Source organism: Falco cherrug, chromosome 4 (genome assembly GCF_023634085.1).
Source record: "Falco cherrug isolate bFalChe1 chromosome 4, bFalChe1.pri, whole genome shotgun sequence".
Lineage (NCBI taxonomy): Eukaryota > Metazoa > Chordata > Aves > Falconiformes > Falconidae > Falco > Falco cherrug.
Window position 1 is genome coordinate 27,923,138 of NC_073700.1, and position 22,727 is coordinate 27,945,864.

A 22,727-nucleotide genomic window follows, 5' to 3' on the forward strand; every position below is an offset into this window, starting at 1 on the left:
TGGCCATATTTTTTAGCTCATTCATGCATTAAGGCCAGGCCAGAAACCTCTGAAAAAACAGGTTTACCTGTGATGAGCCGATTCGGATTTTACCAGCTGGGACCTCTGCCCCACCAGTATTCCCAAGTCCCCATTGCTCCCTGACATCCAGCCACAGATTTCACTCCCTCCCACATTCCCCAAAGCAAAGCAGTGCACTGGAAGTGTGCCGTAACTGCCAAATTACAACTAACCTAAAACACTTCAACAGCACCTGCAACTGGATGGTGAAAGGTTGCATTTTGCATTTTACAAGACTGTTCAGCAGAAGACAGGTTGAAAAATGGCCACGAGTATCAGTTTTAGGGAAAAGCAGCCTCTACACCTCCTCTGCAGGCATTTCACTGTAACAACAAGCAAAACACACATTACTCTCCTTACTGCCAAGAAGCCTGAAACCTGTTCGTACTCCAAAGTAACACATTAGCATAAAAGAATCAATTCACCTCAAATTCTTTCATACCTGCAAATCATTTTTAAGGGGACACACTTTATAAGACAAGTGACCAGTACATGAAGATTTTTAGAAAGCTCACACAAAACAAGTCTTTATTCTTTGTCGCAGAAAATAAATACAGGTGCATATTTCATATGCTTTTCTATAAAAGCACTCCTACAAAATCACTGAACTGCATACAACAGTACAACCTTTTTGGCTTTTAAAATGAAAATATTATACAGTCACTTCATTTTATTATCTTTTAAAGCACTTGTAGCAAGCAGCTTTGGAAAAGGAATGCTTAATTTAGAAGCCAAATTCTTGCCTCAAGTGTTTTGTGGATTTTTTCCATCATGTATATAGTGCAACTAACCTAAAAGCAACTAGAACAGTTTTTGTAAAATGTTTATTCCCCACCCACCCACCCCAAAAAAATAACCACCTGCAAAGAAAAAAAAAAAGCTCTTAAAAACTGTTCTACCTTGATACTTAAACCAAGAGAAAATAAAAAGTGGCTCAATAGAAATATTAAGGTAAGCATGATGCTTCACAGCTCATTATCTGTTCGCTTCCAGTTTGGCCCGGGATGTTTCTTTAGACTAAAGAAGCATTAATCATCCAGTCCTATATTTCTGAAAAGGTACGACATGGACTCCCCATTATGGATCCTGCGAATGGCTTCTGAGAGGATCATGCTGATATCCACCGTCTTGATTTTAGGGCACTGGAGTTTTTGTATTTCGTGTGGAATTGTGTTTGTAACAACCACCTACAGAAAGAAAAAATGATTGGAAAGTTCTGTTATGTTTTCCTCCTCCCCATATTAGAACTGCAAAAGGGCATGTACACGCACCAGATCCTGTGAAGCCACCCTTGCTGGTAAAAGAACAAGATTTTACATTACTGTCAGGGTCAAAATCTTAGGAAGAACCATGTGTTGCTATAGGATAGCACATATCCATGGATACTAATGGCACTGTCCCTTCCTTCCATTCATTCTGCCGCGCAGGCCCAAAGGAAGGTATGAAAAATATCCCCTGCACTGAAGAGAAAAGTCTGCTAATCCTGGCATCTGTCAGCTCACTACTTCCCTGGTTTCCCATCGCTATAGTTTAAGGACACGGAGATGCTAATACTCTTAACATGCAATTCCTTGGTAAAAAAGCCTGAACCCAGGAATCTCCCAGCTAAATTCTTAATACCAGTACATTTTAATAATCAAGTCAGGAGAAAACTGCTTGCTTAAAAAACACTGAATCATTGGACCAGAAACTCAGAATCCGTGCTTACTTCATCAATTGCAGATTCCTCTATCAGCCTGGGAGCATCTGAAGATAACAGGCCATGCGTGGCCATTACAAAGATCTTGTAAGCCCCCCTCTCCTTGAGGGTCTCAGCTGCAGCAAGAAAGCTGTCAACGTCGTCTATAATGTCATCCTGTCAAAGTAAGATTGAGTTAGTGAAGATTCACCACGTCTTCAGACAGATCAGCACAGCACACCCAGACCGATATCACATCTTCTTCAAGTGTAATGGTTTACAGCCGATGCAAAACAGACATTTTTATTCATGCTGTTCTTGAGACCTGAGCTAGATGGTGAGGGCGAAAAAGCACAAGAGTGTCCTAAACTACTGCAACATCAAGGGGCCAAAGGATTGCTCCATGAGGGGAAGAGGGAAAAGCCAAAATAACCAACACTCATTCAAAAACCAGACTCACAGAAAATTGCCCTTTTCTGTGACAAGCCCAGAGATTACACTCTGCTTTGGAGAAACAGTATAACTGCATCATCTCTACTTCACTGGCATTTCTAAATTCACAGAATAGAAACATGGTAATTTCCCCCTAATCTGATGTGTAAGCACCACCTGAAACTTCTCACCTTCAGGCAAGCACTTGAACAGAATTTCATCTGGTCTATTCATAGCAACAAGGCCCAAATGCTGGTTTTCAGCACGGATCACTTCATAGTTCACACAGTCAGCTTCAGTGACTGCAGAATACTGCCTCACGGTACAAAAAGCGCAGTATCAAAAGTTCACCATCAACAAAAGTTTAGCTGCTGATACAGCAGAGTACCTACTTGATTCCTGCAACTTTAACATTTTAATATAATTTATCAGAAGTGACAGCATCTTACTTACCACAATGATAGCTATTCTTCCTCCTACATCTCCCACAACTGTGATGGGTGGTTTTTCCTTGGGAATCAGCACTGATTCATGGCAAATTTTTTTAGAGGGGTAAAAAAGAGAAATAAAGAGAGAGTTTATACAATTTACTTCAAGCATGGAAACATACACTTTGTGTTGGTCATCACTGTTACAGACAGAAAAGAAGCAACAACTATTTCAATCATCACAGCATTACTGGGAAAAATCAGCAGGATTTTAATACATAAATGATTTAGGCTTAGCCAAAGTATTAACTACATTCATTTATACCCACATTCTTCAACCAATTCAATTAATTTTTAATTTTAGTTCAGAGAATATAGCAGCTTGCAGATACAACCAGTCTGCAGACCCTACTGAGATCCATGCTAAGGTTTATGCAATGAAGTTTTACATGCACAGCTATAGATCCACGTTCAGCAAAGTTACTCTGTCAAGGTCCACGACACTATACAGCTACAGCCACACGCAAAAACAGTTTCAGTTCAGCTTATTAGCTCTGTGTCCCAGAAAAATTCCAACAGGAAAAGTAAATGGCAAAAAAGTGGGACCCTCTGCCAAGGGCTTTTCTGACTGCCTGTAATGACACAGCGCCTCCTGCCCAGGGCACAGAACTCACATACAGCCTAGCACTAAAACCAAGGATAAAGCATCAAAAAGGAATCTTTTTTTCTCCCTATTAAGAAAAAAATAATCTTCTTTTCCCCCTAAAGAACCACTCATTTTTGATGGTCCATCACTGCCAGTCCCATTCCCCAAACCCACAAAATACAACAGGTGAAAACTTTCACACACAAACTTACTTACTGGGTATCTCCAAACTGGGATGAATAGCAGCTACGTTTTTGGCCGTAGGTGGTGAGTGCCGACCATCCACCATGTCAGACTCTGCATCTTGAGCTTCCCCATGAATCACAGCAATTCCCAACCGTAAGCGCTCAGCAAATGACTGTGCCCTGTAGGGAAAGGGTTAAAAAAGAAAACCACAAAACCAGAAATACGTTACATTTAAAATAATTCACATACATGCAGTCCTAACCTATTTCCATTTTATTTCTCATGTTTCAGAGGAAAAATGGAATGATCCTAAAATTTTAGGAACACACACAGAAGAACCCACCTGCCCCTTAGTATCTTGTTTTCACCAGGCTTGTGAGAGTCAGAATAACCTTGAAAGGACCCATACTGGCCTTGAAGCAAAAGGATAAATGCTGCAAGTCACATAATTCTGATTACTCCCTTCTGTTTTGCCCAGTCAGAAAAACATTTCCTAGCCTTCAGCATTCTTGAGATTTCACCCACACTTTAGCAGGTCTCATCTAACAGTAGCCAAGAATAGCCTAGATGCCTGGATTGTCTACATTTAATAGGAAAAAAATATTCACATGAAAACAGAAACAAGTGTCCACCTATTTATTTTTAAGCAAGACGGGCACTAAGGACAGTATCCCTGAACTTCTGAGACATAACCTTAGAAATCCTACAGAAAAGAGAATCCAGACGATCATTTTGCCACACTTGACAAACCACACTTCAAAGTTAAACAGCCTGGATTTTTACAAGCTTACAAGAAGTTCCTTCACCATGTTGTATTTCTTCAACTAAAATTAGAAATCTATGTAAAAAAGTGTAAGGTTATCTGGGGAAGTAGGGAAAGTAGAGTCAGGAAAATAGGAATTGCACAGATAGAGCTTGTATCCCAAATACTGGAAGCAGCAAGTAAAAATTAGCAGATTCATCCTACCTTACCTTGCACACCAAAGATTTTGGTATCCAGCCTAAGCCAGCCAGCCAGCCAGCCTCTATTATGTCTACAGTGAGTCACTCCATTCTAATATCAGCATTTAAGACCTGTGGCCTAAATCACCTCCTTTACACTTAAGCCCTGTTTCACTATCCAAACAACTCGAAGTCCAGAGAATAATTTGCCCATCATGATGCTCAGTTAATTAAACATGAAGAATCTTCTGCCCTGTGGTTATCATACAGTTAGGATATTTTTTCCAAGTAGTTAATTACAGATAAACTATGATTCAAAACAGTAAGTTATAACTTAGAAGTCATAATCCTATCAACGAAACTATAATAATTACTTTAAAATGCAGCATTAAACTGAGTAAAGTTCAAATGTTGTAAAATGATTTATTCGTTTTCCAGTAAGCTCAGAAACTACAGAAACATTCTGAACTTCAGCAAGCATAGGTTCTCTTTCACAAGTAGGCATTCATCTGAAAAGTGTTTTCCTTGATTAGGCTGAAACATTCAATCACCCTTTTCCAAATACAAAATACCTCCTCAAATACTGCTCTTAAATGCTCACATGTACACATGAAGAAGCTAACAATACAGCTGTGGGATCCTCTCCTACACAAATCAGTTACGTGTGCAACCTATCTGTCTGATCAAAGGTTATGTGTAGACTATTTGCTGGCATGCACAATTACTTGACGAGTATGAAAATGCCTCAACAAATGCCAGCCTACACCCAAGAGGCAATACGGACACCAAGTAAAAGAAACCATCAAAGACAAGCAAATGTAAAATAACTGGTCAAAAGAAAAGAAATCACATTAAAAGTACTGCTGGAAAACAAAGATGACAAAGACTGTTCCCCTCACTATACTTCTACAAATTAAAGTCTCTCTGATTTGTTATATAAAATCAACAAAAACCTTTCTTACAAAGAGTACCCTGATTCCTTGGCAGGAAAGTCTAGATAACTTTTCAACAAACTATTGGTTTGTCACCACAGCAAATACAGTATCTCTTAAACCATCATCCAACTCTTCACCACCTGCTGAGAGCAGTGTAATCCCAAAGAGTTTAGGAACAGTCAACCAAAAAGCTTCATGGATTAATAACAGTCGTTCAGCCAACAAGGACTTCACAGTCAAAATAATCTCCAACATCAAATCCTGTTTCACCATGCGAAATGGTAAGCCATCTGTATTTAGGGTCTGATCAACCATGTTCCAAGTTACGACCATGTTAAGCAAATACTTTGGATTAATGGCATTATACTTCCAGCAATTTTTCTTCATTTACAGGAGGAAATTTATAATGTAAAAGCACAGAAATATAATATGATTAAATACCTCCTTTATCCTAAGAGCCAAATTGATCTACCTCATCCTTTCACTTGTTTGGTTTTTACTCTCCTTAGATTTATTATAACAATGATGTAAGAACTACACATCTAACAGTATTGGGAGGGATTTGAAGGCTGCATCTTCTAATTACCAGGTATCTGTCCTTCACTTGATCCTAAGAACAAAATCATGATAGAGATTTCCTGCTCTAACACAAGAGAGCAGATCTTACCCACCTCTTTGCAGACGCAGGTGATTTGGCCACAATTACAGCATTCCTGTAGTCTGGTATCTGTAGTAAATAACAGATAGCAATGTCTACTTCATATCTTTAGACAAATTTAAACTCAGTAAGAATCAGAGAACTTTATTTTGCCAGAAGAATTTTAAGCATCGAACATTCCACCTAACATAAGAAAGCAACCTCAAGAATCCATGGTACATGATCAGAGTTCACAGCTCAGTAAAAACAGGTATTTAGGAAATTCAGGTATTAACTTAAAAACTGTACCTTTCACAAACACCATGTTATATTGTAGATCACACGAAAGTAACTGCTTTAAAAGAACATCAGGGCTACACTGACAAGTGTTAAAAGAAACAGGAAACCATCAAAGAAAGAAGTTTCCAGTTCAACTTAAATTGTCTTGTGTGCACCCATGGCAGTCTTTAATCACTTGAAAACACAGCATTTCATCTATTTCCTATTGATTTTCAGAGTACACCAAAAAAAGTAATGCCTATCCATCACATCATAGTGACTCTTCATATCGACTATCAAAAGGGATAAAAATCCCCTATTTGCTGCACTGATCCTGCCATCACAGTCTAACACTGCTGCAAAGCGGCTTCCGCACCAGCCAGCACTAGAGGATGCTGCTGCAAACGCCAACAGCAGCAAAGTGGTAAGGCCAAGAAGTCAAGAGTTTCATTTCAAGGTCTGATGGGTCCTTCAGTCAGTCTTCACAAGCACAATCCATTCCAAAGTTTGCTGCTCCTGTCCTGCCCCATTCTCACACTGGCTTTTCACTCCAGACTCCTCATCTCCATTTAGCCACCATTTTAGTCTCCTTCTCTCAAAAGTTCATCTCCATTTTCCCTGCCAACACTGATTCCACATCTTCCACATCAGACTCATGTTTCCTTGTTCCCTAAACTCTCAAGTATTCCACCATTTGCCCTGTCAGTCCTCCTTTCCAGCAGCAATCTATGCTCCCTCTAATCTCTCGTCTTACCAATATCTCCTCTTACCCCCCTTCCTTGCAAACTCAGTGTTGTTCTTCACTGTGCTGCCCTGAGACAACCTGTCTGCCACAGAGCGTACAGAGAACCTCTGTCCTTTTATCAGTCACTGTAACGATAGTTCACAGCCACTCTCAGCTGCAATAGCAAGCAAAGTCCTACAGAGCAGATCCAATCCTCAGAATCCCAGTGTTAAGGGACAGAAGACTCTTTATTAAATACCTGCAGATTATCTGTTACAAATGTAATTTCACAGATTTTTGAAGATGATACCCTGACATGCAGTTCGTCGCCTTGCTGTCAGATGTCAAATACCAGATCCAGAGCATAGAAATACTTGGGTTTTGTTCAAACACAAGCAAGGTAAATTCTTCCACAATCTTATCATCAAACATACAAACCACACTGGCTGAGTATTTCCAAAAGTACTCTACCTGAAATACATTGTGGGAAAAGTTCTGAACTTGGGCATGGGCCTAACCAACTGAAAACAAGAGCTTTTCTGAGGACATGTCAGGCAACATTAATAATCCCGACTGTTACTAACTCCACCTATAATACTGGGAATTCAGCATGCTCTGTCCTTTACAAACACTTAGTTATACAACAGGCTATAAAGATTAACATGATGGAAGGTATGGACAAGGCAGGGCCTGTCACTTGACATAATAAGCGCTTTGATCTTGTTCAGACAGTTGCCTCATTTTTCCCCTGCCAAATTATCAAATTTGTTCTCAGCTCTTCAAAAATGAAGTCAGAACGCTAGAAGTGTCATCCAAAGACAGTAAGACATCAACAACTCCTTGTAACAAAGAGCTACATCACTCTAAGATTAACATGTACACATAGAAGAGAGAGGTCACTAAGTATCAAACATTAGCTAAGCATACAAAGGAGAAACACCAAATTATTTTTACACCACATTAATTTCACTGATTGGCCTGTCTTCATCCCAGAACACCAAGGAATTCTCTTTACACCTATGCATAAATTTCCAACAGGGAACAACTACAAGCCCTCATCCTCTTACCTTTCAGTTAAATCCCTTTTAAGTGACCTTCATTCTTATCAAGCTGGACTCTATTTCATGCTACTCAATATACCCCATCACAACTCCTATTAGAAACATTTTTCATGCTTTGGCATCCACAGTGCAGGACATACAGCAAGCTGCTGCCACTGTGAACTTAAGATAAACACTACATTCTTCCTGAGCAGCGCTGGATGAAACTTTTAACAAAAGATATGACCTGTCTGGTGAACGTACGTACTTGCCAATATAGATCCCAGGTGATCGATACATTCAGTCAACTCTAGTTTTAGCAAGTCGTCTCATGGACAAGCAGAGGAACAAAGAAATTAAAATGTGAAAGGATCTTTTAAGACCTCTCTACACATACCTCAGCAGATCTCTACAAATGTTAATTTGTTAGACTGCACAGCAGTGCCAGACTCAAAGCTGCAACAATTCTTTGGAAACCATTAAGAGTTCATGTATCAAAATGTGCTTCCAGACTAAACCAGGACCATGATGTTGTGAACAACCATACTCCATACATTCAAGCAACATATAAAGGCACAACTTGCTTGTGTCTGCATACTTGGTTTTCCACTATTCTTTTTTTAACTTCTGAAGTGCTTACAGTGTGCAATACTCCTCTCTCCTGGTATACATGATGAATGACTGTGGCAAAGGCAGAGCCTGGAGTTTTTTTCTATCATCCTCTTTGACTCTTATTACCAAAAGAAATTGTAACAATGGATTCAAATGGTAACTGATTCCCCAAACAGATGTTAACACTGTCATAATAAAATCATGTTGCTTTGGGTTTGGGTTTGGTTCTGTTTGTTTGTTTTTAAATTGAGACATTAATATCTCTATAGAAATAAATAACCTGGATTCAAGTGTGAGCTAAATGTTTTCTCTCACCAGGAAAAAAGCATTTGCTTTATTCCAAGTTTTCATTAGTCAGAAGTGTAATACGCATCTTATACCTACAATTATCACTTGCACAATTTGTATATATGAATCTACTGGTGGCACTTCTCAAAGTACTTATAAAAATAAAATGGAGAAATGGACGTATGGAACATCAGAAGTTAAGCTCCTCAAGTCAAGGCATGCTGAACAAACAGCACGTGTAGATTTCCACACAAGAAGTCATCTGTTCTTTCTTTCAGAGCATGACCGATAGGCCCTCTCATAGTTTACAGCTTTACTTTCAAAGTGTTTTCATAATGCAGTATAAATTACACCTACACAAGCAGTCCATCCTATAAATGTCAAGGAAACTGGAAACAGGAAAGGAAGGGGACATCAAGAGCAAGAAAATCCCTTTTTTTTTTTTTTTTTTTTTTTTTAATACTGGTTAGGGGAATATATGTAAGAAGACAGAACAGCACCACTGCATGGATAAGAAAATGCCAGTTCTTCACAAAAGCAAAACTTAAACCTGTGGGGAAGAAAAGAACCAGTTACCCCAACATGACCATTCCCCCTTTAAAATTCTGTTTGAAGAGTTAGTCTTTTCAGAGGACTTTGTTTCAGAAGCCTTGAGACATGACAAAAAAATGATTTAGAAAAGCAACTGTAACAGCAGGCCCTCCTCACCTCTTCTTGGATGTACTGTAGTAAAAATGGAGATGCTCTCAAGTTATCAACTGGAATATTGAAGAAGCCCTGTATTTCCTTCTGATGTAAATCCATGGTAATAAGATGAGTCAGTCCTTTTAAAAAAGAAATTAAAAGACATATGGAGAAGCTCGTCAAGAAAAGTAAGAGAGAACAATAGATACACTCTGTTTCTCTATAAAGTTTCACTGAAGTTTGCCCAGAACAAAATCTCTAAACTGCATTAGAACAAGAATACTATACTTAGTGAATGTATGTACCATATTAACTGTGTGCCTCAAGTACAGCAGCATTATCACATTTCAAGATTTCTACAGTGCTGCTTTTAAAAGAACCTCAGAACACTACATAACTGACTCAGTAGTGCCACACTGAGGCAGGTAAGATCTTTCTCCATTCAACATATGACAAAATGGAAGCACTAGTAAGATAAATTGTCCTATGCCACATAGCAAGACCCCAGCACAGCTAGCATTAGAGTTCTGAACTCCTGAAAAATGGGCCCAAATCATAATCATCAAAACACTTCTCTCCAAATAAGAAACCAGATCCCAGTGTCCATTGTAGCTGCCCATTTTTCCCAGGGACAGGAGCAAAAGGAAAGGAGCAGAAAACGTGCTAGAAGGCTGTGAAAATGAATCATCCCATTCTCCCATGTTATCTCAAATGTAAAGGATGGAAACAAAGTGCATTCACCCAATAGTTTAAAAAAAGAATAGATATGACAAGGCACAACTGTTTGAGAGTGTCACAAAGGCAGACAACAGTATTATGAGAGATGGATACCATGGCCCAAAGCAGCAGAGTCCAGCAGACTGATATTGCCAGCTTAGTGGGACACAATGGAAGATGGCTGTTACAAGTTTGGGGTTTTTTTACAAATTTGTAATTTGGAAACATTTCTAATTACATTCTCCTTTCTTATGTGGGTTTTAAATGCACAAAAAACTTGGCAGTTATTTTTAAACAACCTCTCTGCAGAGACCTCTCAAAACCTGCAAGGTGACAGCGGAAGCCCCCATTGCCCTGATTATTTCATAACAGCCTGCATTCTTACCAGCTTTGCACATCATTGAAGCCAGTAATTTAGAGACAATGGAGCCCCTTTTCCTCATCTTGCATTGTTTGCTGTACGGGAAGTAAGGAATCACTCCAATAATGCTTTTGGCACAGGAGGTTTTACAAGCGTACACCATGATGAGGAGTTCCATGATCGTAGTATTCACATCCCTGGAACGAGAAGCATCTAGTTCTGTATCTCGTGCATAAAAATCCTGTATTCAACACAGTACTTATACCCACTCCAGGAATTTCACTCCTGGGTAGTGGAGCCTACAGTGACTGAGCAATCTTCACTAAGAATCCAGCTGTGCACCTCAGGATGGTAATTGCCCTGGGCCCAGCATTTTAATTCTTCACTAGAATTACACTTCATTCACTTTTTCATTTGGCTACTTTGGGCAATTCAGCAGTTTTTGTTATACTGTGTTGCTGTAACAAAGTAGTCTGTAATTTATCTCCAACATCTCCTTGTACCGTGCACAAACCAGTATGTATGTATTTTTGATATAGATAAGCTTTTTTTAAAAAAAAAAATTTTCACATTTTACAACACATTCCTCTTATTCAAGCCAACAGCAGGCTAAATATTTACTATCCATTTTCTGCCCTAAATGGAAAGATTGAGAGGGTATCTTTTCAGATAAGAACTAGTCATCAACTAAGAGACCTGCTACTTCTGTTGCCATTTAAAAAAAGACTTAGAATTTGTAAAGTTCTTTTCACATTAAAAAAAAAGTTTTTTTCTGAATCACAGGACACATTGCCTAGGAAATGCTCCTCCTATATTTAGAGTTTTGTAATGGTGCTGGAGACGGATAGCTGAAAAGGAAAGGATTTAAAGAGAGTAAGATAAGCAAAAGCATGCACTTAACAAATGAATGCAGAGACCCAGGAAAAAGTTTCATTGACACAGTCACTGAAAACTAAAACAAGAGCAGTTAGCTTATGCTGAAGTCTTCATTCTGAACATATAAAAAACCCCAAAACACCAAAACAACAAAAAAAACAGAGAAGCCTCTATCTAGGTAATCTAAGCTTATTATACTGCATCATATACATAAAATGCGAAGAAAATCTAAACCAGAAGCATTCCTATGTACAGTCCATGTCAAAATGCTAGCACAGTGTCTAAACAGTTACTCACTTTGAAACCGTTTGGATGATAAATACATCCTTTCCTCTCACAGACTCCTGAATCTGCACTCTTGTTTCTGCCAAGAAGAGAAATATGTAATATCTGCAATAGCAAAACTCAAACTCTTAAGAAAAGGGTAGCCAATACATGCACATCACAGTTAGGCAAGTTCCAGGTTTGCCAGTTAAATGCTCACCTCTGTTTGGCTCTTGATAAACCTGAACCTTCCCCATCTCCACTCCTAAGCGCCTGCAGGAGCACAAAAAAGAAAAGTAGAAGTCAATATGGGAATATGAAGAGCAAAACAAATGCAAAGCCCGTACAACAAAACAATTACTGAAAAGGCTGTATTTCATACAAGAAAACCAAGGGAAGAAAATCCCACACCATAAAACCAGTAATTATAGTGAAAACCTCTTAATAAAGCAGCTACAATTTCCAGAAGCTCCACTGCAGGCTAAGCTAAACTCGTTATCAAGTCAAGCTCAGAAGAACAGGCAGCAGAAAAAAAATAATGAATACTAAATCATGTAACAATTTCTATTTTTTAATACATATTTCTATATATGTTGCCATAGATATGTACATATGCATGGCAACATACACAATGCTTAAAAGACCATTTCTACATCGCTCTTCTCTATAGAAAAAACATCAACATAGAGAATAGGAAATACTTTTGAGCTCTACTAGATGAATAATGGAAGACTAATGTCTGCTGTATTTATTCCACTTTAGTACTAGAACAGACCCCCATCACTAAACAAAGGAGACAGCCAAGTATGCTGTGCACTTATGCCCAAATCCTTGCCATGCGTAACCTGAGTTCCTTGGCACTCTCCTTTCTCCTCCTATCTACACCTAGCCATGGGTACATAAGCCTCAGGAAGAAACTATCACGTGCAAGACTCCTGGTTATGTTATGCATCCTAATACCATTACAGTAGCATGGTAAAAATTTACTTACATCATAAAAGTTTTGCTGAAGCTATTCATGCATTTAAAGCTCAACAAATGTTCCCACCTAAAATACACAGTGAGCAGGATGCAGTTTTGCCATCTAAGAAAATTCCGCTATATAGAATAAGTAAACGATAAAAACTTCTGCCATGACTATTTAACGCTATCCAAACATTAGCCTTCCCATGTGTCTAAAATACTGCAGCCAATCACAACCTGCCATCAAACAATTTAAACACAAGTTATTTCCTTTGTTATTGACCTGTTGAAACACACTGTGCAATACAGCACACTAGATGTTCTTGCAAACCATGGCAGTTTCCCCATGGAACTGTCCTTAAACAGAGAAATCAGTCTTTAGTAAAATTAGTCCCATCATAACAACACCAAGATCCTAAGCTGCCCTGCAGGAGATTTTACTTACTCAGCAATCCTCTTCGATAGTTCCATGCATGACGAATTGGAATTAGCTGAAAACAGCACCAGTCCACCCTTGGTTATATTCATGATGGCCCCAATTTCAGTCGATGACACACAAAACATCAAACCTAAGTTGTTTTTCCGCTTCTAAAAGACTGCAAGAGATCAAAGGTCTGTTAGAGCCACATTGTTAAAAACAAAAAACAAATCTGCTCTGTTTAGAAAGTGATGAGTTTCTCATAAGCCTGTATTTTCCAGCACCTTTAATATCTATCACCACTTTAACAGTACCATGAATATATCCAGACAGAATGTTGTGACCTACAAGCCATACTGTTTACTGACCCAGCTCAGCGTACCCAACAATAAGGCACAAAGAAAGGGACTCCAGCCTGCCTTGCCTTCCTTCTCCTGCCCCCAAGCTTTACATGCCCTCCACCAGAATGCCTCCCTCAAGGTCTCCAAACCCCACCCTAGACAACCTCTGAATTTCAACATTTTTTCCTTTTTTAAAATGTTTTCCTCAGCCTACCATCTAGTAATACTGTTTCTCTTTTCCATCAACTTGTCCAGTTCATTTTCCAAAACACAGCAACATTTATTGACTTTTTCAAGATCACAAAGCCAGTCAGAGGTAGAATTGAGCTGAACAGAGCTCCTGGGTCCTGGCTCTGCTAAACTGGCTACAAGAGTCTATTTCCATAGCTGCATATCTTTCCATCACTTTGCAATAAATTATAAACTTACAAATAAGGATGAAATGTAAAGAAGAGTTCAATAAAGCTGGTAGCTGTAAATAATGACCTCTTGCACAATGCATCCACTTGGTGAAGCAGTAGCTGTCATTCTTTGATACTAATATTTCTCCTGTGAAAACAGGAGAAAAATATCAAGAGGAAATATATACAATTTTTTTTCCAAATAAAGACACAAACCACTAATCTCACCAAGGATTTGATGGGATTCCATCTTGACACCTTTTATCCTTTGTAACATCACATTTTCATGACTTCTTCTACTATAACATTTTATTCAAATAAAAGAAAAAAACCAACACATTGACCAGCAGCCACTGATAGATCAAAGTAACACTCCACTCAAAAATTCCTAGGCTACTGCACTTCACTTCTGCTGTATAAATAGCCCACTCCTTCATCATCCATTTCAGCATTACATGTGAAACCGAAAATATCAAATACAAGTGGCATAATTCAAAACAAAGTGAAGGGAAGTTAGATAAACCAATAGCTTCTTTCCTGGTAAACATCCCCCTGCTGAGAAATATAATTATCCAATAGTCACAGGTTATCTGTTATAAAAAACTGATGGTACTATTACGTACTCCAAAACAGCATCTAAATGGAAAACAAGTTTTCATACTTACAGGAACAGCTGGCTAGCTCTATATAAGAAACTCATTCAGCCCACCTTTGCAACTACACACACTCTTGCTCAGTTTGACCTTGCCACAGAAACTGCACCCGATTCACTCTCAATTAAGAGCCAAAGCGAAGTCAGGAACGTCCTAACAACAAATCTCTTCATGAAGAGGCTGAGCTACACTCAACTGCTGTGTACGAAAACCTGCTTGTCATCAAAACTTCCAAAACGCGCACAAAGAGAGCATTAGTAACAGAATTTGAACACCTAGATGTTTCAGCTCTACTAGAACCTGGTGGCACCCCCTATACCACTTAAAGCAAGACTCTACCCCTTTCACCCCTTTCTTTCAGACAAGACAATTTAAAAAAAAAAATCCCAGAAAGCAGTTATGGTTACAGGCATCCAGTCTAAAGCTCAACTATATCACTATATCCCCCCCAAACTAAGTACCCAACGATTTAAGGAGAAACCCATCCCTTGGCTAGTGTTTCTTCCTTTGTTCTGCTGCACACTTACTCTCCATAACTCCCAGCTGTTAACTAATGGCCATCACTCATCAAATATTCATAATGGTGTTAAAGACACATCTTAAATCCAACGAAGTGAGTATGCACTAAAAATGCATTTAGGTCTCAAAACACCACCTGAAAGCACCCTGCTTGTGTGGTTACATGGGAGCAGCATAGAGACAACTTCCAATGTTACTAAAAACATTCATATGGTGTTTTGGAGACAGTTTTTTCCAACTGTGTTACTGTCTTTGCTCCATGGATTAGGGAAATGAGGAGAATTAAGAGATCTGCTGAAAGACAAGAGTTGTCAGTTCCTGATTATTGTTCAGGGTGCATTTTACACCACAATAAGATACTGACATATTCACAAGCAACACTGAACATAGCTCTTCAGATAACCACAGGCCAATGACTACCTCGTGGATGTACTTCAGCAGCAACAAGCGGGCTACAGATGGGGGCGGGGGAAGAAGTGGCATTTGTAGAGTAATATTGATGTATCAGCCTTGAAACAGGTGTTGGGATGATGGCAAGCTCAAAAAACTTTATTAGATGTGTAAAGACATGACTCCACAAGGGTACATGGGACCATAATCCTCTGGTTTGAGGTGGATAAATCTTCCAAGCCTGCATCAAATCTGGGAGAACACATGCACCAGAGCAGGCTGCAGCCCACGAACTCCCATGCTTTCTTTTGAGCTGCAGTTACACAGACACATCATGATAAACATGACAATTACTGGACTGGGTACGCATGATGCCCTGCTCCTACTGGCTTTTACACCTCCATGAACGGAGCACATTCACACAGAAAGCAACAGAGGCAGGAATAACTGTACAGGATAACCCTGGTACTAAAGAATTGATGCCCACGGGCTGGAGGGAAGCTCAACCCTCTCACCCATCTTTCCACAGGGAACTTCCCTGGCCTTGAAGGGCCCTCCACACTAACCTGTCCCCCTGGGCTAAACGGAGAGGGCAGACCCTTCCACCCCACACCTCCCTACAAGTCCTTCAGCTGCTCCAGGTGGGATACACAGCCCTGGGAGGGGAAGCCGGCCCTGGCTCCCCGAGGTACCTGACAATCCGCTCCCTCCTGCGAAGGGAGAGGCCTGGGCACGCCGCAGCCCCCGGCGTGGCTCCGCGCACGCCGCTCCCCTTCACCTGTAGGGCTGGCGGCCGGCGGGGAGCCCGGAGCAGCCCGGGAAAGGGGCCGCCAAGGAGAGTGCCCCCTCCCACAAGGGCCCTGAGGGGAGGGCGACGAAGCCCGTTCCTCAGGCGGCGGAAACCTGTCCGGGGAAGGGGAGAGAGGCGCTGGGGAAGGGGGATGGTCCTGCCCTCACACAGCCGGCTGAAGTGGGCTGTGCGGGCGGGCGTGCCACTTTCTGAAGGCCTTACCTGCCGGCTCCGGCCCCCCGGCCCCGGGAGAAGGCAGCCCGGCCGGAGGGGAGGGGGAGAGGCAGAGACAGCAGCGGAGCTCAGCCCCTCCGGTTGTCTGCTTGCAAGATGGCGGCGAGGGCGGGAGGGAGGGCGGGCACGCGAGGGGCGGGGGCGACGCGACGCTCTCCTTCCCCCCCGCCCGCCCCCCTTCCCGCCCCGGCCCCGAGGCGGCTGAGGGGAGCCGCCGCCATCTTTCCCCGGCCTCCGACCTGCTGGGGGGACCCAGTACCAGAGCCGCAGTTCAGCTTTCCCACCTACCCCCCCCAAAAATAAGAAAAGAGCACGATGGGTGGGTAAGGCCCCCCAGCAGGGTTGGGAGAGCTCCGATGCAAAGTCTATACGGAGTAAACCAGTCTGCGGGGTGCCGGGGAGCGGAGGTCCCACATCACGTCCCTGTCAGGGACAGCCGAGCGCCGCGCTGCTCCGGGCACCGCCACCACAGCGGTGGGTCCTCACCAGCCCCGCCGAGCACCGCCTTTGCCATCGGGCCCAGCGGTGTTTGTGGAGAAGGAAGCTTTTCTGGAAAGAAAGAAGAGAAACAAGCAGTGGTCTCAGTTGTCAAGAGCATACGTCATTTGGCCCTGATACATATCAGGGCCCTCCTTGCAATATACATAGGCTAAACTGGATGAAGATGCATTTGACATCTGCAGCAAGACACTTATTTTAGTTGCCCTGTTTAAAAGCCCAGCTATACGCAGGACAGCACCCACGATAAAAGTTGGGTCCTTTCACTGCTTTGACGAAGTTACAGTCACCCTGCACAGACACAGGAGGACAAAGCTCTTGCCAGGGCCCACCACCTTCTAAATAAAAAACCAAGCACCATGTTTTCCCACTACCTGGGTAGCTAGAAGCTGTTTTAAATTACACTTTTCAGTATGCCCAAGATGAACAGCATGTTATGGATCAGAATTTTAACGTTTAGCGTAAAGGTACAAATTGGGTACTTTCTGTTGCAGTTTTTCTGACAAAAAGCATTTAAGCTTAGTTATTGCCGGACTGCAAGGTGCATTGGAGCAAGGCCTTGAGCACCCCCGTAGAGAGCCCTGTTTGTGCTGGTCATACCGTGAAAGAGGAAGAAATGCCACAGCTGCCGGGACTGCTCTCCAATCTTGCCTGCAAAAGGACCACGTTTATATTCATATTTTGAAACTGCGGTTTCTGCCATTATGAGCTGCATTTTCCATTTGAGATATTCACAGGCCAGTGTTTCCCCGTATTTCACAATATTTGCTTATTGCTTCATGCCTTCCAAGACTGCATGAATTGTCTCCTGTTTTGCTTTTTCAACAGACTCAGAGATGGGGAAGGAGAGCACTTTAACCTGGAGCTGCGGGGCAGCTGCCAGATGTAGAGCACTCCACTTGCAGCACTCATACAAAGCAAAGACATCTGTTTGAAATATGTGAGCAGAGAGGCCATAAGCCTCTTTGTACCCTCACAGAGATGCAACAACGATCCTCTGCCTTGCCTAGAGTCTCTTCTGAACTACGCTTAGGTGTAAGAGAGCAGACCTCTCTTAACACCTCACCACCCCTACCCTTCTCAGTCTGTATTTTTCTGTTTATGGCTGGTGCTTCCACAGTTGATTTGGGGTCATTGACCCTAGTAAGTTCTTTTTTTTTTTGTTTTGGGGGTTTTAGGACAAAGGGAAAGGGTGTTTTGAACTTTTTGTTAGCAGAGATTTCTCTCTTAGCATCAGTCTTCATCACAGGATTTCACTACAGGCTGGTATGGCAGAGCAGTTTAAGGCAGAACAGCTAGAAACAACACATGGTGAAGCACTGACCCATAATGCAATTAGCAGCCTTCCCCAGAAGCATTTTTCAATACCCTAGGGCACCCAAAATTTGCTGACTATTTGATTTGTGCTGCCCCAAATTCCTGACATTGCTTAAGCAAACCACAGAACTAGGAACTAAAAGATTCTATCCTCTGATCCTTTTTATAAGGCTACTGCCTTTGTTTTCTCAGAGCAAATCAATTTCTTTCCCACCTCTGTCTTCCTGGTCAGAGGAATGTGAATTTAAATCTCCACTCCCAAGGGAGAGGGATTTGTTAATTTTACAATATGCTATCCAAATGCTAGGAGTTTAAGAAATAGTTGCTTCGAGTGAACACCCAGATTTTACTTTATTTACAATGAATCAATTGGTCATCTAAGGAATTCTGAAAATTTGCTGGGTGTGAATATACTGGTTCTTGTTCTTAATCCAGATGCAACCCTGGCAAGCAGACTTGTACAAAACAAGCCCCTGCACCTAGTCCAGCCAAGGTGAAGGGCACTGCTCATCCAGTGCTTGGCTGGACGACAGCCTGCATCTGTCACCTGAGAGAAGACAAATGTTACTGTCTTCCAGTTTCCTGAGCTCCATCCATCACACTGCTCAGCCAGATTGGCTTTTTTGTTTGTTTCGGGCTGGGAAGCGGGGGTTAAAAAAAAAAAAGTGGATTTTTTTTTTTTTTTTTTTACCAAACCACCTGATGGTGAGAATTATCAGACATAGTACACTAAAGAAATGTTTTTATTTAATCCAACAGAGCTGTGTGAATAGGTCTGGTCTCTCTCAACGGTTGATCCTACGAGGTATCCTAAAAGTGTCCTCTACCCTACACAGCCCCTCTGAGCCTGCTGGGGGATTCTGGAGCATACTGGCACCTCCACGATGAGCACAGCCTAACAGCCACCACCTCCCTTCTTCCCTGCATTGAGCTTTACTGTCTTGGGAACAACCGGGTCTAATTTCTAGAAGATGATGGCTTGGATATTATCCAGCTAGGGAGGCAGAACTCAAAGCAGCTATAAATGCATTTCTGAATCAAGGGAAGGAAAAGTAGCTTTATCATTTCTGAAGAGTCAGCTGGAAAATAGCATTCCCCATGTCTGGGAATCTAAGTGCCTTAAAAAAAGGCCCTGGAGCAGAGAACATGTCTTACCCTTGTGAAGGGCTCGGTAAGCAGACAGCACTCTCTTATTGTTTTATCAAATATTACTGCCTAGCCATGGCTTGGCTGTCTGCAGTAAATAGGCACAGACTTACTCTGTTACAGTCTGTTCCTCCTGAGTCATAAGGCTTTGACCAAATACTCACCAAGTTCAGTTTATTTTCCTGTTTCTAACCACGCTCTCAGTTCTGGGTCAGTCTGCAGTGACTAACAGATCTGCCGCATCAGCTTCAACACGGGGTTATCTCCAACCAGCCTTCAAACAAAGAGACAAGAGGCTTGTTAGAATACCCAGCATTTAACAGGTCACTGCACAGACAAACCTCTCAGGCTGGGTGAGAGGGCAAGGGTTTGAACAAACACTACCCTGAAACAAGAACCAGCAGTAGCACCTCTTGCTTTGTTCAGATTCTCTGCTTTGCTGCATCTGTGTGCCGTTCTGTCCTGCAAAGTCTGTATAACATCCAGTTAACATCCATCACCTTCCGTTCACGGATATGGTTTGCCATTAGTCAAAAGCAGTTGAACTGGATGGCGAAGTCATGTCGTTTTAGGGAATTTGAACAGCTACACAGCTAGAGCCAAACACTAGGTTAGTGCCCTGTTCCTCTCTGCTCTACCTACTGGGTCCCAGCATTGACTTTCCATTTACTGCACTAAGCGACAGTTCCTTTATGAACAGAGAGCACACATGCATCATGCCCTGTACGGGCATTTAGCAAACACACAGGAAGGGCCTGAGTTCATCACTGGTCACTGTACAGCAAGCTTGCAAATTAAACCAGAGTTCAGGAGCACGGGAGAAAAGATCCAGTGCTTTACATGCACACAGACAGACTAGGGAGCATAAAGAAAGATTTGGTACCAACTCTGCCCTGTACAGCTCAACAGAAGCTGAGTGAGGTGCAGGGAAGAAGCAAAGTGCAACCAGCAAAGAGCAGCCTGTTCCCTTCCCGGTTTGGTGCCATCAGGACCAATCCTGGATGAGTGATAGCAGGTTAACTCCCATGCTGGGTGGGACCCTCACCCAGCTGCTACACCAAGAAATGCTGTAGAGACCTGGGTAACACTTGGCCTGCACCACTTACTAACACTATTATCAACATCTCTCCTTCATAGAGAAGCTCTTTACTAATATCAGTCCTCTAATTTGCCATATTGTTACCTGACTGATTTCGGCAAGATCTGGAAGAGGTTCTGCTGTCAGACCTTCATGCACTATCTTTTGCTTGACCTTACCTAGCAAGTTGATTCCCCAAGCTCAAGAGTAGGACACTTAAAAGTTTTACCTACTAGGAGAGCTTCACCAGAGGAAAGGCATGGGAACTACTAGGTTTCACAAAGGCTTTTATTGTCTCATTAAGTTCTCCTTAATGAGAACTTCCTCATCTGCTGCAGTCTCCCTCCCATTCGTTAGCACCCACCATCATGCTGCTGGTACTTTCAAGGCTGTCTCAGCTCCCACTCCTTCCTCCCTCTTTAATGTTCTAAGCCCAGTTTCTATTTCCGTGCTTTCATCCAGGTTCCAAGGAGAAAATACCTTCTCCTCTTGAGCTACTGCTTGCCACGTCCTTCTTGGCTGGTTTCCTCCCTGATACCTCTGCTGCTTCTCCCAGCTCCAGAGTCACCTGCTGCGCTCTCTCCTCCAAAGCGAGGCAGCAACAGCTCCTGTTGAGATCCCTGACTTATGTGCTTGCTAAAACAGCATAGAACTGCCAGACGTAGCAATAATCCACAGAGGCTGAGGACCCACTGTGTGCTGCGATTCACCCAAGGACTTTAACTCCTTGAGATTCTTCATACATCATCATCTAAGATCCTGTCTTTGTTACAGAAGCAGCTCTGTTGCAAGATCCACTTACACCATGGTTGTCCCTCAGCATGATTAAAAAACACAGTTACTTTCACTTGCTTAAAAGTATAAGAATATCTTACCATCTGCTAGACCCTAGTCTGACCAAAAGTGTAACGCTGATCCAGTGCCACTTAGGTCTGTGATTGAATCAGTACAGGACACAACCAGTCTGTAATTGGATTCTGCAAATTCTCTTTTCAGCATACAAAGTTCTGTCATCCATCACCCGAACTGGCCCCATGACGTGATTCTTCTCATCTGTGCCAGCTAGTGAAGTGTCACTGTCCCTTGCCACCTTTCTTGGAAGGTAGGTCTGGACCACAGCTCCAGCCAGCGCAGTTTCTGCACTCAGAAGACACATCCTGTGACAAAACCTCTAGCCAAAAATCACCTGCCAAGTCTTTCTGAGCTCTTCCCCAAGATGTTTTGGTGATTCCATATCTACCTTGCTCAATACCAAAGTATTAAAGCCTGCTAATTCATACCAAATGCTCTGACTATCAAAACTTGCTTATTCTGTCAGCTGAGGCTCTGCCGTGCACAGCCTGAACCCCGCATGCCCCAACAGCTCTGCACATCCCTGCCCGCAGTTTGTATGAGCGGGGCAGTTGGATCGGCCCCTCAGCGGGACCAATGAGGGCCTCACGCCAGCGGGGCAGCAGGTTCAGCACCTTTCCCAATGACTGCAAATACTGGGGGGTTCAGGCTGTTCCACCCCTCCGATCGCATCTGAAAGAGCCTTGAGAGCAAAGCTGCGTCAGAGGGGGGCACAGCTGCCAAAAGAGTCATTCAACCTCTTTGGATTGTTTGCATGCCTTTGGAAAATATTTTCCTCCTCTTTTTTTTTTTTTCTTTTTTCATTCAAGCTTTTCTAGATAAGCGGATGACATGCACAAGTATCAGAGAGAATGAACAGCCTGCCTCCTGGTTGGGAATAAGGGACTATCACAACTATTGCTGTGATAATGAGATAGTCAGAATATGAGGGAATTCAGTACAATGGGGGATTTATCTTGGAACGACTCCCTTGGCAGCCTGACCCTGCGTTGATGTCAGCACGGTTTCTCACTGCACAAAGGCTAGAGATCAGACCCGGCATGGCAGACCCATATCTCAAGTGCATCCTGTAATACAGCAATGGCCATTACCATCGATAAAAGATTTACTTCCCTCTTTTTTTCTCCCAAAAGTATTTTGGCAAGCGTTCTCAGGAATGGCTGTTTAAAAGCTTTCTCAGCCCCTTCCCCATCAGGCAGAGAGACATTCAGCTTTGTACAGAATTGCTGTTTCGCTCAGCCATAATAACATGCCACTTAGAGTGGAAGTAACTTCTGGGAGGGTTATTGAGGGAGAGAGAAAGAGCAGCTTGGTCTCAGGTCTGGAGCTGAATGGGGT

The 22,727-nt window shown here is 42.2% G+C and overlaps 1 protein-coding gene across 8 annotated transcripts; it reads right to left on the reverse strand.

Annotated features, from left to right (window-relative positions):
* Positions 1–559: 559 nt before the first annotated feature.
* On the reverse strand, positions 560–21,914 carry PRPSAP2 (phosphoribosyl pyrophosphate synthetase associated protein 2). Of its 8 annotated transcripts, XM_055707884.1 has the most exons (16): positions 19,870–21,003; positions 19,624–19,733; positions 17,597–17,647; positions 16,487–17,047; positions 14,141–16,377; positions 13,941–14,060; positions 13,198–13,348; positions 12,010–12,062; positions 11,823–11,889; positions 10,674–10,846; positions 9,596–9,711; positions 5,979–6,034; positions 3,461–3,609; positions 2,624–2,694; positions 1,769–1,915; positions 560–1,247 (listed from the first exon to the last, which is right to left on the reverse strand). In XM_055707884.1, exons 7-16 carry the CDS (start codon positions 13,314–13,316, stop codon positions 1,089–1,091), a joined length of 1,110 nt encoding a protein of 369 aa, XP_055563859.1. In that variant the 5' UTR covers positions 13,317–13,348; positions 13,941–14,060; positions 14,141–16,377; positions 16,487–17,047; positions 17,597–17,647; positions 19,624–19,733; positions 19,870–21,003; the 3' UTR covers positions 560–1,088. The 8 variants fall into 8 exon arrangements, with proteins under 8 accessions (XP_055563859.1, XP_055563856.1, XP_055563853.1 ...); XM_055707881.1 differs by lacking the exon at positions 19,870–21,003 and adding an exon at positions 21,018–21,914 and having other exon boundaries at positions 14,141–17,047; XM_055707878.1 differs by lacking the exon at positions 14,141–16,377.
* Positions 21,915–22,727: the final 813 nt, after the last annotated feature.

Excerpts from the sequence above, each read along its gene's own strand:
- PRPSAP2 (XM_055707881.1), bottom strand. The coding sequence starts at position 13,316 with ATGTTTTGTGTGTCATCGACTGAAATTGGGGCCATCATGAATATAACC. Across the intron at positions 11,890-12,009 it reads TTATCAAGAGCCAAACAGAG|AAACAAGAGTGCAGATTCAG; the intron begins GTGAGCATTTAA and ends TCTTCTTGGCAG. Across the intron at positions 9,712-10,673 it reads TTCAATGATGTGCAAAGCTG|GACTGACTCATCTTATTACC; the intron begins GTAAGAATGCAG and ends CTTTTTTAAAAG.